At 38.8% G+C, this 16,670-nt stretch overlaps 1 protein-coding gene across 1 annotated transcript in view; it reads right to left on the bottom strand.

Moving 5' to 3' along the window:
* Positions 1-3,415, bottom strand: part of LOC121887055 (neurotrypsin-like) — a 31,799-nt gene extending 28,384 nt beyond the window's left edge. The window contains exon 1 of the mRNA XM_042397594.1: positions 3,128-3,415. Coding sequence (XP_042253528.1) covers positions 3,128-3,226 — 99 coding nt within the window. The 5' untranslated portion in view covers positions 3,227-3,415. The remainder of the gene's footprint in view (positions 1-3,127) is intronic.
* Between the last annotated feature and the right edge of the window lie 13,255 nt (positions 3,416-16,670).

Raw genomic sequence — 16,670 nt, 5'->3', positions numbered from 1 at the left:
CTTTATCTTTCTATGATAGAACTGAATATCTTCAGGTTGTGGACTGTTGGTCAGGACAAAACAAGACGTTTTAGGTTGCATGTTGGATTTTGGGATTAACATTTTTCACCATTTTCTGACATTTTATAGACTAAACGACTAATCGAGAAAACAATTGACAGATTAATCGCTCGTATAAATAATGATTAGTTGCAGCCCTGCTCTTGTCTCATGACTGACTGCATCCAGAGTTATATAAAATGTTCTGATGCAACAAACAGTCTGATAGCTTCCTACATTTTGGTCTCTTTGGTTCTCTCTGAGCCCTCAAAGTCAAGCACCAACGAGATGGTTTGCAGCTGGTCAGCAGCGTGACTTTACATGTCAAAGTTCAGGAAAGTTGAACTCAACACCGCACTCCGCAAGCAAACCCACTGATCCTTGTGGCACCTATTAAATAAAATTGATGAATGAATTCTCACAGCTGCTGGATTGAAGATATTTTATGAGGTTAGAAAAGATAAAGTCCCATCTGCGAGGAAACGTTTAAATTTGATTGCATTTGGCTCCCTGGAACATGTTGAATAGTTTTCACCTTAGTCTTTATCTTCTTTACCCCATAACCTTCATTCCTTTTAAATTTATTTTTAATTTTAATTTAATTTAATGTATTTTGGGGTGGGAGGGTATCTGCATGTGTGTGGGTATGCATATATATACAGACAAGTGACAAATTAAAGGAAAAACTGGTCCAGGTCTGAATGTTTGACCCCTACAGTGAGGGGGTCTGGTGGCTCTGTTATGCTTTAGGGGGCATTTTGCTGGCATGGTTTGGTTCCACTTGTCCCCTTAGAGGGAAGGGTCACTGCAAATCAATACAAAGTTGTTCTGACTCATCACCTTTATCCTATGATGAAACATTTCCATCCTGATGGGGACGGGACGATACCCCCATCCACAGGGCACGAGGGGTCACTGAAGGGGTTGATGAGTATGAAAAAGATGTGAATCATATGAAAGCTGCCCTGTTTCTGCTTATTTTATGATCCTTGGTGTTTTTTTCTAGTATAGAAAGTGCTACAAACACACATCGTGGAGGACTTTGACACCAGAGACCAACGTTCACATGCTGAATCCTGCGTGTGGTCAGATTTAAGCAACACTCTGGTTAAGGTTAGTGACGCATCGTGGGTTCAGTTAAATGTTAATGAATTAAACATGTCCTGCTTTTGGCTTCCTCGATATCTTTCCCTAACCTTCACCAAGTGCTGTAAGCAAAGCTGCAATGATTAATCAATTATTCAACTGACAGAAAATTAATCAACAATTGTGATAATCAATCATCATTTTAATCACTTTTTAAGTAAAATGCCATCATTGCAGTTTCTTAAATGTGATAATTTTCTGATTTTCTTTGTCATATCTGACAATGAGTTGAATATCTGAAGGTTTCAGACTGTTACTCAGACAAAACAAGCAAACTGAAGACAGAAACTGTGAATGCAATTTACAATTAATCAATTCATTGAGAAAATAATCGTTAGTTGCAAGCCTAGTTCTGAGAACCTAAACATAACCATAAAAACTTTAATCATGGTTTAGTTAAGTTGTCTGTGAACATTTTGCTAAATACGTTTCGTATCAACATTTTGCAGGTTGGCAGATTCATTAATTAACAATATTTCTTCATAATTTTAACTAAAAAAGGATCATCTGTGAGCCATTACGTTTCTTTTAAACACAGTTTCTAGGAGACAAGGTTGGTGAAACTGCATCTAGACAAATGCATACAGCAGATACAGTAGTTGATCTCTGCAGGTGATTTACTCTTTATACATATATTTCTCCACAGGGTGCATGTGAGGCCCTTGAGCGAGCACCCAGGACTCTCTGATGGTGGATGCGTCCATGTGTGCATAAAACTTACTGTTTTTGAAATGATCTCTTTGAAGCCTTTTGATCTCAGAAAAAATAAAAAGAGAAATGTTAGGTATGCTTCAGAGTAAAGCAGAGTTTGCAGGTTACTGACTGATTCCCACAGTTTGGTTCCTATTTCTGTTTACGTGAACATCTTTGATGTGTTTTTTTTGTTGCTGACAAAAACTGGATGTGCTGCTGCGTTTGCGGAGCAGGATTCTCCTGATGAAAATATTTGTCTAATGAAGTTGAAATGAAGGAGAGAGAAAGAAAAAAAAAACCTCATCTGCAGTGTTGCTATTTGTGCTACATGCACGGCTGCTTCCAGTGTTAGTGGGTCTAATTAAATCCTGCACATCACCCCACTAATGACTTCACAGGCTCATATGCTTCACATTAGCACAACACACACATACTATAACATAAGAGCAAAAAAATGAACGTATCTAACGCTTAATGAATCAGCTGATCATTAATCTCAGTTCATTCCTGATCTGACATAATAAAACCTATAAAAACTATATAATTCTGTTTTATAAATTACTGAACCTGGAGTCCAGCTGAGACTCAGGATCCTTTGACCCACACCTGAGAACAACACCTGCTTCAGCAGTTTTCGGTCTCAACATGCCTGAGTTGACTGAATTGCTGTGACAAGCACCAGCCGCCCGCACAGGGTTCATTCCCCCAACACCGCGGGGGCAGAGGAGCCAGCGACGGGTTCCTCTCATGATATCCCGCCGAGGGGGGCTGGAGGAGGAGGATGAGGATGATGAGGATGAAGAGGGTGGAGGGACTGTGACTGAAACCCATGCACGAGTGTCTGTGTTTGCGTGCGACAGCGTAATGTCCGCTTAATTGGACAATGCGCTTTGATGACGCCATTAATTGGCCGAAAGACAGTTTAGAGGGTTTGGTGTTGTTTTAACGGCCCGACCTGCACCTGCTTTGTTAGAAAAGCATCCTGATTAAATCAATTGTGAAGCATAAAAACATACAGACATCACAGCTTGGTTGCACTGCCCTGATTTCTTTTGTTGGGTTATCAATCTGATTAGTATCAATCTAATTAATGTTTTTTTATTTTTTTCTCAAATGCAGCTCAGGTCACCAACGCGTGACTGTGACGGGACATGCCTCCAGAAAAAAAAAAGGAAAGCCTTCAAAATCAGGCCACATTGCAAAATCATCATCATCATCATCAGACAGGCTACACACTCAGGGTACGTACCTCAGCCAACAGCGGCAGCCAGAGGCAGGCGGTTCCGATCAAGCACAACATCTCCCGGCTGGTTAGAGCCATCCTTCCCGCCCGGTGTGTCCGTGTCATAGCCAGAAAAGCCGCCGCTCCACTCCCATCTCTGATGAGTCCGACCTGTCCGCGAGGTGAGCCGTTATCCTCCGCTGCTCGGAAGAAGAAGCGTGCTGTGTGATGATGGTGATGATGATGGTGATGTACGTGGGAGGTTTTACGCGCAGAAGAAGACAGGGTGCGGCACTATAAACGCTTCACGGGATGGAAACACACACACACACACACACAGAGAGAGAGAGAGAGGGATCCAACGCTGGGTGAAATAGTGTTGAGCTCTGCAAAAACCTGAAGCCACGAGCATATCTCTCTCTCTCTCTCCCTCACACACACACACACACACACACACACACACACACACACACACACACACACACACACACACACACACACACACACACACAGAGGCTACATCCCGTCACCTGGGTGAGTAATTATTGATGAATTTGACTTTGTTTTCGGTAGGTTAATCACTTTGGCTCTTCCTGTTCATTCAGGTGACAATTTGGGACAAATGTTCTGCCACTGACCTCCTCTCCCAACATAGAGACCCTGATTTGTGGGAATTCATGCCATCCTCGCTCCTCTCTTGGAATTACAGAGAATCACAGTTTTGTAGCTACTAGAAAACAAAGTCAGTGTTCAATAATCGACTCTGCTTTGAGACAAATTAAAGGACGGGTTCACAATTTTTCAAGTCATGACACGTGTTTTTCTTGCTGTAATCATTCCTCTTGTTAAAACTGGCCATTAAGAGTTCCCTTCATAATTCACTTTCAATGTAAGCGATGGGTCCACAGTCTTCCTTCTGTGCAGAAAATGGATTTAAAAGTTTATTTGAAGCTAATATGAAGCTTCAGCCTTCCAAATTAGTCAAATCAATTCAATATCTTTCAAAGTTACAGTCTTTTTGGTGCCAAATTCACTCTTTTTGTAACAATCTTTCCACTGCAGCTGAACAGGAAAACACAGACTAACTGTGGCAGATATCCACTTTATTTGACTAACTCAGATGACTGAAGCATCATTTCTTCTTCATGTTTTTGCTCTGTGGTTTTGTCTTCATCACTTACATTGTAAGTGCATTATGAAGGGATCTTCTAATGTTCGGTATGAACAGGAGGAATAATTAAAGCAAGAAAAAACGGTTTCAATATTCATTTGGGCTCCTGACTGACTTTAAAAAATGTGAACTTATCCTTTAAACATCACTATATGATGCCTCACATGTTGCCAGTGGCTTTCCTCAGTAAAGACGATGATAAACAAACAGTTTTTCCAGCATATACAATACAAGGCGGCATCTTTTTCAGCTTGAATAAATAGATCACCTTCTCTTCGACCTCTACGCCTCCTGATATTGTATGTAGCTCGTTCGTGTTCGTACGATTGCAGAACAGTTCAAGAGACCACGTGGAGACAATATGAGCATTGAGAGCATTCAGCCTTGAAAAACATACTATGTAACGTAAAAGAAAACATAGGTGGTAAATACAGTTAACAGTAGAATAAACAAAAGGAAAAACAGATAACAATTGAGGCTTTTTTCCCATAGGATTATTATAACATACTGTAATGTTAAACATTACAGTGGGAATAAATGCAAAGGTAAAGTCAAGAGTCTATATTTCGTGTGCATTTGCAACCTACTAGACCACATACTTTATACATTATACGGAGCATAAAGGAATCAACACAAATACTCCAAATTATATTTCAGGATAAAATCAATGTTGGTATCATGATGAGTTTAACATGAAATCATTCCAGTCCTCATCTTACACATGTTTAGAGGAACGGACTCATAATTTAACATGATTTGGACCTGAGTCTGATGACTTCAGATTTGATTTGACGTCGTTTTAAAATAAAAAATGACTCGTCTTTAACACCAATGACTCAAGACCTCACTTGGACTTAAGCCTTCTGATTTGGAATAACTTGAATCCTCCAGAAGTCCAAAGATGAAAAACGATGCTTTTAAAAAATGTGCAGCAAATAAACTCTATATCTTCCTGGCAACAGCTGTACTTTGAATCATTCCTAAAGCAGCCCGTCATGTTGGAGGGAAATGTGCGTTTGGCCGTGCAGACCAACAAACAAACAACATGATGCTTCGGTTTATCACTTTCAGGTGTAAAGACAACAACCCGACCAATACTGGCTTCCTGAAGCTGATACTTATATCTATCTTCTCTCTTGAAAACACAACCACAACATATAAACATTTTAGATAAAGATTCTTTTAAATTTGGTTATTACAGCAGTGTGACCAACATATTTCACATCTCTCTGGTGGGCAAACTCTTTAACAATGACAATGTTTCTAACCTACCTCAAATATAAACTGTATCTTTGGCATTTCTGTCCTGAAAAATCTTGTAACCTATCAGCACCGGCCTATTTATCAGTCTAGCTCTAGAAAAGACTCTGCTGTGATCAGCAAAAAATGGTTAGCAACATGCAAAACTGCAAAACAGAAATTGCAAATAACTGTAATTATGGCACATCAGATCAACTCTTAAATGTGATGAAGTTTATTTGAAACTGACATTTACAAACTTTAAAAAGCATTCATTATTTCTGTAAATTTACTACAATAACTGTTACTCTGTTAAAAAATTAAAATTACAGTGAATTTTTGTAAATTTGTGCGTAATGAATGACTTGTTAAAGACTCAAAAAGTTCATGAATTGGACTTGAAACAGGACTTTATAGCCACAAAAGACATGAGACTAACTTATGAAAATATGCAGAAATTGGTGACAAATTAAAGGGAAACAATGAATAAATCAGTGGAGAAAACATAATAAATTTTGCCACCCATTTGTAAATATATCTGTTCACCAAAGTGAGCTACAAAGGCCTGCTCACTGTCTGCGTTCAATAATTAAAACTACTGTGGCAAAACACTTCTAGTTCTCCATTAGTCCAATATTTTCTTAACTGCTGCAGCTCCTCTTTGTAAAACTGATAAAATATAATCAGCTTTATGAGGAAACATCCAAAACAGAAACTGGCTGTGAAATAAAAATCAGCATAGCAAAGATTTTGGCTGACAGTGACAAAAAAAAAACACCCACATTTTGATTATAGCTGTTGACAAAATTGCCTGAATGTGTCGCTTCAGAATGTCGCGCTTGAAGATGATCCAAGAAGAAGCATTTCAGATCAGGACAGATTAAAAACACAGAGCCAGCTGCCGGGACGTTTTGTCTTCGCTCAGCAGTTGGACTCTGCTGCTGCAGAGAAGTGGTCAGCTCAGCTTTTTCTAGCTTGTGTGTTATCAGATCCCAAAAAACGCAATCAAAAGAAAGGTGCAGTGTGTGTGGGAGCACAGCAAAATCATTCAGAAAAAACAGAAATGAAATGGATTTTAGGTTCAACTATGGTCTATTTTCATTACAGATGACCCTGCTGATTATTTTTCTAGATTAATTGATTAATTGTAAATTACAATTACAGAAAATTGTGGGAAAATACCCATAACAATTTCCTAAAGACTTCAAATTGCTTGTTTTGTATGACCAACAGTCTAAAATCTAAAGTTATTCCGTTTACTATCACATGAGACAAAGTAAAAGCAGAATATCCTCATATTTGAGAAGCTGCAACCGGATCATTTATCATTTATGCTTGAAAAAGTCTGTTAGAGCACAATGTGCTTTGAGCTAAGTGCTAACATCATATGCTGACATGATGATATTTAACAGGTTGCATGCAACAACTTGCTAATTAGCACCAAACACAAAATATAGCCGAGGCTGATGGAAATCTCATTTGTTTTGCAGGAATTTGATCATAAACCGAAGTGTCGGACAAATAAAAATTTTGACCTGGAAAGTATATATATGGAAAGTTTAGGGAGCACTGAAGTTGAAGTGGCTGAAATCAATATTTTTTATATTAACACTGCATCAAATGACAGTGTGTAATGTCAGAGGCATCGCTCTTAGTGAACCTCAGAGAATTATCAGTGACTCTGCAGCTTTACAGAGCTTTATAGCGAGTTTCAGCTCATTGTTTAGCGGTCCGACTGCAACAGAGAAAAACCTCTAAAAACCCCTCTGTACCCTACCTTGGGATATTTCCCTCAGGAGTTGGTGGAGACCAAAAACAGAGCTAAAAGAGAGTGAATACTGGGCTTAAATTCAGGGGGAGCTCGGGGTAGAGCTGCTACCCCTTTGCATCGAAAGAAGCCAGCTGAAGTGGTTTGGATGCCTCCTGGATGCCTCCCTCCTCATGCAAGTCCTACTGGTAGGAGACCCCGGGGCAGACCCAGAACACACTGGAGGGACTACATATCTCTTCTGGTCTGGGAACGCCTTGGGATCCTCCAGGAGGAGCTGGAGGGTGTTGCTGGAGTGAAGGATCTCTGGGTTTCCTTACTCATTCTGATTCCACTGTGACCCAGTACTGGATAAGTGGCAGAAAACAGGTGGATGGATGGAATAGACTTAAATTCACCAGGTGGACAGAAACAAATGTCCAAATGAATGATGCTTTGTGACTGCTGGATGTGGTTTCTTCTGTACCCAAATAGCCAAAATGAGTTAATGCAGGTTTAATAGAATTTATCCTTTAGGGACTTTGAATATCTGCAGCAAATTTCATGACAATCCATCCAAAAACTGTCAAGATATTTCAGTCTGGACCACAAACATCAACCTCATGGTGATGCTGGAGGAAAAGTCAGTGGATCAACAGAGTCAGTAGGATTCATCCTCAAGGGATCATGAATTTAAATTTCATGGCAATCCATCCAGAAGTTGAAGAGATATTTCAGTCTGCGGTGGACCGACTGACGTTGCCATAATAATTACAGAAAAGATTAGATTAATTGTCTGTTGATAAACTAATCAATTAATAATTTCAGCTCTAAACTGAATGGCTTTAGTGAAACAGGAGTTTATCATCTCCCAGACTCACACAGCATCCATCATCCCTCCTGTCTGCTGCATCAGCACCGTGTTTTGATGCAACATCAGCCACGTCTCTTTCCATCCGCTCACTCACAACAGGAAACATCTGAGCGGCAGACAGCTGTCTGTCATTCTCTTTTCAGCCTGTGAGTGCCGAAGCCTTTCATCCTCTCAGACTCAGTTTGATTGTGGATCCTTGTTAAAAAACATGTTTTTGTTCTTGTGTTTAAGAGCAGAGACAGAGAGACGATCCTCTATGCATGCACAGAAGCAAAGACGCTTCTGTTTTATAAAATTTCAGCTCAAACGAGTGTGCTTTTCTATCCCTGTGCCTCCGTGATCCCCTGAAGCTGTGTGAGAGAGATTAGCAAAACTCATCTACTTCACAGAGTTTTGTTTTACCCACAAGCCCCAGGGTGGGAGATTACTTGTGAAATTAAACTTCTTTCTCTTACTTTTTTTTTTTTTTTTAAAGTTTCATTGATTCCCCCTGACAACTATGCCTTTGATGTCAGTGTTCACTTATAACAGTTTGCTATCTTTAACCCAAATCCAGTTTCTCTTATCACCATCTTTCTCTCTCTCTGGTTTTCTCTGTGTCTCTTCATTCCCACGTCATTTTTCTAGAGCTGCAACGATTAGTCGATTAACCGATTGACAGAAAATTAATCTGCAGCTATTTTGATAATCGAATAATCGTTTAAGTGATTCTTCAGGCAAAAAATCCAAATATTAGCTGGTTCAAGGCTTTCAATTTGAGAATTTGTTGCCTTGTTTTACTAATTCCATTTTGGGGTTTTGGACCACATGGTTTGACAAAATAAGACATTTAAGAACGTCACCTTGGACTCCAGCCGACTCCAGCATGTTTTGTTGAGCTCTTTTTCACCATTTTCTTATGTTTTATTGACTGAATGTTAAAATAATGTGCAGATTAATGAAAATAATTGTTGCAGCCCTATAATTTTCCATGTTCTGTGTATTCCGGTCGCTGTGGATGGACTAGTGCATTATAGAAGTAATATCTGCTACACATACGTGCAGGAGTGCTTGCTTGCTTCTGCCAGAGTCTTTGTCTCTCTTCCTTTTTCTTTCTTTTGCTTCCACACAGCCCATATGCAATCATGGATGAGAGTTGGCATCACTCTGATTTCTGCAAACGCCTGGTTGTCATGGCAACACAGCGGCTCCTCTCAGTGTGAGTATATCTCCCATCCTTGACTGTTTGTGTATACACACTCCAGAACAAAAGGCAGTAGGAGAAAAAGAAAAAAAAAATCATGGAAGAGGACAAGAATCAGTAAAAAAGAAAAAAATAAATCTCAACAAATTAAAATCGCTGCGGGCTCTGTGCTCTCTGCTGTCATGGTGGATTTCTGCAAAAAACGGAAGAGCTTTGAAGATAAAACAAGCACTCACACACACACACACACACACACTCGGAGGTTTTGTCATATGTATTGTGTGCGTGCATGTGTTAAAGTTCTTCCCAGAAGCACTTCCTCAAATCCCATTACACCCCTCCCCAGCTTGTCCTCGTCCAGCCCCCCCCCCCCCCCAAACAATCGAGAGGATCCAATCCCCACAGCTGAGACAGTTGGTATGGAAACGGATCAGTAAAGCTCCAAATCTCTCTTTTAACGACTCATTACCGGTTGTTGCCGCCCATTAATGTCACTGCTTCCACTCTAGGCAGCGAGAAACACCATCACTAACCCAGATCGCTGCAGGGATGAGGAGGAATGTGTGGACGGGTTGGTGAGCACAGTGGTAATCATCCTGTTAGCTTGCCCTCTCTCCTGTAATATTTCAATTTCCTTCCTTAGTTTATCTGACTTCCTTTCACTTCTGTATTGCTGCAGACGCATTACGCTTGAAGATGCTTTGACTGCCACAGAGAAAATATGATTTTGCATTTGAGATACACGTGTAATCATTTTTCAATAACAGTAAGGCTATAGCAGCACATGGGGTCCTGTTCTTCTCGTCTTTTTGGCATTTAACAGCCCTTGTAATCTGAAATGAAAAAAAAGGCAATACAGCATCAATAAAAGCAAAAAAAAAATGCCACGGGTGACAAGTGTAGATAGGAGAAAACACAAGCAGCGTGTTGATTCTGCGGGGGGAAAAAAAAGATCACAGTTATTTTATCGCTCTGAGAAGCCGAGTACCCGCAGAGAGTTTTTGCTTCCTGCTCTGCCCTTTCTCTCATCTCGCTGACAGACACAAAAAAAAAAAAAACACAGACGGAGGAATCAGGATGGTGGAGGACAGACAGGGAAGACGCTGAGGGTGGAGCGCAAAAAAGGAGAGAGCACAAACTCAAGGATGGTGGTTCTCAAAGTGGCGTCTGCGGACCAGCAAAAAGGGGAAAAGGAGAATAATTTATTTTTACTATAATTCCATCCATAAGTAACACAATGACAGAATGTATGACTATTGTGGTAATGGGTTTCATACAGTTTCTGACATCTAAAAGCAAAATTCTTATCAAATGGGGGTCCGTGGTCTAATCTGTGTCAGTCTAGGGGTCCTTAATGTGAAAAAGTTACTGATCTAAGAGTTGAAATGTCTGAAGCTAAGAGGCCTTCTAATGTTACAGCTTCTAATCCCCCGACCCGGCTGGAATAATCTGGCCTGAGGGGTTGATGACAAAGTGAGACGTAACAGTGACTTCTGTCCCAACACCTACAAGAAGCAGTGAAAGCTCCGGCCGACGACTACTCACACAATCTGTTTGTAAGAATATGGTCTGACTCAGTTCCTGGGTTGAAGTGACACATAGTAATGTACAGTTGGACTCTTCATCCTGGGTAGTGATGATGAATGATGAATAAACTGGTGCAAAAATAAAGTCAGATAGTGGAAAACCTCCAGTATCTCCCTTCAGGTTTCCCACATAAAAATGTCTCAGTTTAATATCTGCAGATGAACTATTAAACACGACTTCCACAGCCTTGCTAACATCTCTGAGTTGCTAACATCACAATGCTAACCTGCGGATATTTAGCAGATATAAATGTTTACAATGTTCACCATCTTAGTGTAGCAGCTGAGGATGGAGATCAGCACAATCAGTAGGATTCATTTTAATGGGAACATGACTGTCTGTACCAAATTTTGTGTCAATGCATCAATTAGATTTCAAGGTATTTCACTGAATACGTGAAGATTTTGACTTGCTGGTGGCACTAAAGGGAAAGTCAGAGGATCACTAAAGTCGTTAGGATTCGTCCTCCGGGGATCATGAATGGCTGTATAAAATTTAATGGCAATCTGTCCAATAGTTGTTGAGATATTTCAGTCTGAACCAAAACCAGACTAAAAAGTCACGAGAATAAGAAATCAAAATGAATGTCCTCCTTTAGCACATTTCAGGTGGAAAAGAAACATGCAGGGAACATGAATGTCTGCTAATTAATCTAATACTTGTCAAGTTTTGCTCAACCGTCAACCTGAAGTCACCAGAGTCAGCAGGATTCATCCTCTGGGGATCATAATTGTACGAACTTTCATGCCAATCCATTCAATAGTTGTTGAGATGTTTCACTCTGAAGCAAAATGGTGAACCAACCAACTGACACTGCCGTGACCTAAACAATCATTAAAATAGTTGTCAGTTATTTATGTTGATTCACTGATCGATTCATTAACTAATCTGGTCTGGGGGTGTTCATGGTTTGAGCTAGGCCACCTCCAGTTCCAGTTATAGAAATCGTAAAGCTTAAGCATACAATGATGTTTTAGACGACATCGTGCTTCAACTTGTGTAGGAACAGTTCGACCCTTTTACTGTTTCAACATGACAGTGGGTGAAATGATTTTCCCAGTTTAGTGTGGGTGAACTTTACTGGCCTCAACAGCTTTCCAACAACATCGGTGTCCATCCTCACCGATGTTCTTGTGGCTGAATGGGAGAAAATTCCTGCAGACAGGTTCCAAAATATTGTGGAAAGCCTTTTTAATATATATATACAGAACCAGTCAAACATCTGGACACACCTCCCCATTCTCTTGAATGAGAGTGTGTCTACTGTACACACATAAAACTGTTAAAAATCCTATATATAGATATAATCCTATATCCTATATTACAATTATTTATTGTGATCCTGTGTGTATTTAATTTAATTTAAAAAATCATGAACATTATGAAAAATATCATCCAGTAATACGTCAAAGTCCCTCAGAGGAACAAGCGTCTCTAACTTCCAGCTGTGCTGCGGTTCATTCCAGTAGTGAGGTGTATAGTGCCTGAAACCAGTTCCCTCCCAGTTCAGAGTTTATATGAGGAACTTTTAAAGCCAACCTGCTCTGTGATCTGGTGTCATGGTTATTAGCTTTAAGAGTGTAGAAGAGTAGAGAGTAAATAGCACGGCCTTATAAATGAAGATACCTAAACTACTTTAAATAGTTCAAGTAAAGAGTCTACAGGTCTTCAGCAGCCTATGTGAAACAAATTAGTCGTATAAATCACAAACCACAGATTCAAAAAAACCCTACAAGGGACAAAACTACAGTAAAATTACAGAGTTTACTACAGATTACAGTGTAACATTCATGATGTACAAACTGTTCCTGGTGCACAAATAAAGATGTTCTGTTAATGTTTGGTACAAACTTAAATTAAGGACGTATCGTCTGATGAAAAACAACAGTGTGCAGCCTTAAGTGATGCAGAATATATCCAAAAGTCTGAAGATCTCTGTGAAACAGAAACACAGAAACAGGCAGGTTTACTGATCTCCCTGAAGACAAAACACTGTTTGTTATGTGATTTAAGTCAGACTGAAGACAAAGTCCATTTTATGTTTTATTGCTCATTATATAACGATTTAAATTCTGCACTATTTAGTAAAATATCCTTAATTTCTGGTGAGTTTTCAGGAGCTTCAGGAAGGATTTTAAGAACCTTTTGTGTGGCTGATTTTATTTCTAGAGCTTTTGGTACAGATGACAAAGTTGTTTGTTTGCAATGTAATGTTTTGTTCTTGTCTATGTTTGACAAATATTTCACCACTGCAACTGTATTTTGGTGCTTTAAGTCCATTTGGGCTGAGCATGTATGTGCATGACACACTAACACATTATAAAAAAAATTAAAAGAAAGAAAGAAAGAAAGAACCTTACAACACACTTTTTTTTACAAAAGGGAAAATTAAAGTATCAGCAGTAAGTAGTAGAAGGACAAAGAGAAGGTGAAGAAGTTGATGCTGTACTCATCATCATCATCTTCTGGATGCAGAGCAGCTCATCATTTATCATCAGCTGGCAGGATATTTCTCAGAGAAAAATGTTTTCATGTGTCTGTATCAGATAAAATGAAAATGAAATCTGACTGTGCAGCTGATCAAATACTTGATTTTATCTGTAGTGTGGATCAACACTCTGTTATATATTAATTTATCTGATCATTTTTCATTTCTTTGAATGAAACTAATTTAAAAAATCATGAAAAATGTGTTAATTTCATGTCAGTTCCTTCTTTCTAATGTGTTCAAATGAATAATCTACTGTAAAGCAGCGTGTGTTTGTGTAACTTGTCTTCTTCGTTTGGATAAAAGACTCTTTTATGTTGGATCCGTTGTGCTAAAAAAGGGGATTCAGAGCAAAGTATGAGACTATACTGCCACCAGCTGATGGAGCATCATGTCTGCAGCTTACAAGTCTTTTCCATTTAAATCCTCCTTTGAAAAATGAAATGGTACTATGTAGCTTAAACAGTTGAGTATATCCAGTTTTCTAAGATATATTTATATATATATTTATTTGTATTTATGTGAGTGGTTGTAAAGATAAAATTAACTTCATCTGGGTTTGTTTTGGATGATTCTGACACATGCATATCACCATAAATAGTACAAGCGGTGATAAATGTCTCGGCTTCTGAGGAACGTCTCATTGTCAGCAGATTTCAGTGATTTCAGAAAAAAAAATATGTGAGAGCAGCTCTTCCTCCGCCTCTGTCGATGCCCTCTGAGGCCCAGAAACCTCCACTCACAGTGGAAACTCTCCCACTCTGAGAGATGACTCAGCCGCTGGTGTCCTACAGCCTCTCAGTCTGAGTCAACTACTTTCGGAGAAAACAAGAGGAAATTAGGAAGTGATATTTTTTTCTGGAAGAGCTTTGTGTCTTTGTGTTTGCTGCTTGTTATTAAAGGTTCACACAGTCAGGTGTCCATATGAACACTGAAAGAGGTTTTCCTCGCTGTAATCATTCCTCCTGTTCATACTGGCTGTTAAAAGATCCCCTTTAAATGCGCTTTCAATGTAAGTGATCCAGAGTTAGTCATATTAAGTAGATATCTGCCACATTTTTTAGCATCAAAGTCCCTCTTTGTGTCTCCCTGTTGTGCTGTGAGGGATGTATAGTAACAAAAAGAGGGACTTTGGCACTAAAAAGACTGAAATGTTGAAAGATTTCTACTTGATTTGACTCATTTGGACAAATGAAGCTTCATATTAGCTTCAGATAAACTTTTAAATACATGTTTGCACAGAAGTAGGACAGTGGATTTTGCCATCACTTACATTGTAAGTGCATTATAAGGGGATCTTCTATCGACCAGTATGACCAGGAGGAATGATTATGGCAAGAAAAACATGTTTCAATGTTCATTTGGGCTCCTGACTGTTGTTTTAAGACAGACTTGAAAAACTGTGAACCCGTCCTTTAAAGGATCAGCTACAGCAGAGGCCCTCTAATGTGACAAACACATGTCCGCTCTCTCTATATTTCCTTGGACAGTAATGACCTTCTGTCTCCCAGTCAGCAGCTCGACTGTTTAACAGCCACCGCCTCCAGACGTCCTGACGGCGAGAACAAAAGCAGCTCTGTGAGATTACAAATCTGTAAAATATGTGTCGTCTCTGAAATAGTATTTTTATTAAGAATATAAAAAAATGTTAAATAACACAAAACTGAAGCAGCTTGTACTGTCATCTTCTAAACAGTCATGGCTTCCAAAGTTACAATATTTGATGTATTTTGATGTAATGCTTCATATTTCATCATACAATTTATCATACAATTCATATGTAAAATTATCATGTAGATTTTCCAGAGTAGATAAACAAAGTGGAGTGAAACGTACAATATTTCTCCCTGAAATGTAGAGAACAAGTGTAAAATTGCACCAAATACCAATGTTACTCTGAGTACTAGTACTGTTTCACCTACAAAATGTTTTACCAGCTTCTTATCTATAATATAAATACCCAGAAGAAGAAAAGATTTGTATATTGGAAGCTTGTTGTCTCATGATGACAGGCAGCAGCTGTTCTTATCAATATAAATATTAAAGAAAACAGAACAAATTCAGTGTCTGTACAGTTTACTACTATTGGATTTGAAAGACTTTGTTATTATCTTTTCTATCATTAACATTTTGAAACCATCAGCTCATTAATATTCTGTAAATATCATCATAATATTCATGTGGTGGTGAAATTATCTGCAGCGCCTCCTGGTGGTCACTTAAGAGTTTGTGCGCTGCGGTTTCAAAGGGAGGAACCAGTGAGCAGGAGCAGGTGTGGTGAGGAGGAGGTGCTCAAACTGTCAGAGAGAGGAAACCACACCGGAAACTGCGTAAACTGACCTTCAACATAAAAGCCAAGGAAAGCAGAATGACCGTAAACACTGAGATCATGTTAAAATATATGTTAATTATAGACTGTAAAGGTTATTTGACTGAGACTTATTTTAAATATAACTTCTTTTTTAATTTTTATTATCTCGTTGTTTGTTTTATGTGTCATCTTTGTCATATTTACTTTATTGATAAAGATCCCATATTGATTGTGCTTTGTCTTGATTGTCACTTTTATGTTGTTTTTAACTCAGTGGTTCTCAAACTTTCTCACATCAAGGACCCTAAACTGACACAAAGACCACCGACCCCCATCTGATAAGAACTTTGCTTTTAGATGTTTTATTACAGAAAGTGCATAAAACTCATGATCAAAACAGTCATACAGTCATTGTTTTACTCATGGATGGAAATATAGTGAAAATAAATGAATTCCCTTTTTGATGGAGACACCTGGAACCTCCTTAAGGACCCCTGGGGGTCCCTGGACCCCACTTTGAGAACCACTGTTTTAAAGTATTGTATAAAGCACGTTGAAAAGTGCTACCACACTATATTATATATATGATATCATTATAGTATATATAATATGTTAATATTCAAAAACATAAAAATGCTGAGAAACAGAAATTTTGATTTGATTGATTGATTGATTTAATTTGAATGGCTTGTATATATGCATGCATCACAATTTGAATTGTAAATATATAATTTAACATATAAATATAATTTGTATGGGTTTCTGATGTGGTACAATATGTAAAATATTGGGCTGGATGTGAATCCATCACGTTGATTTTCAAGCCTCTGCATTTATATGCGAGATTTTCCTCCATTTATTCATAATTATCTCTAATTAAATTATCTTCAGTTAATGAGCTGCTCACCAACACGGCTTTTATTCAGAAATGTCAAACCGGAACCCTGCTACTAACGCATATGAGCTTCAT

Source organism: Thunnus maccoyii, chromosome 20, assembly GCF_910596095.1.
Source record: "Thunnus maccoyii chromosome 20, fThuMac1.1, whole genome shotgun sequence".
Taxonomy (NCBI): Eukaryota; Metazoa; Chordata; class Actinopteri; order Scombriformes; family Scombridae; genus Thunnus; species Thunnus maccoyii.
This window is presented reverse-complemented; position numbering and strand designations above follow the sequence as displayed.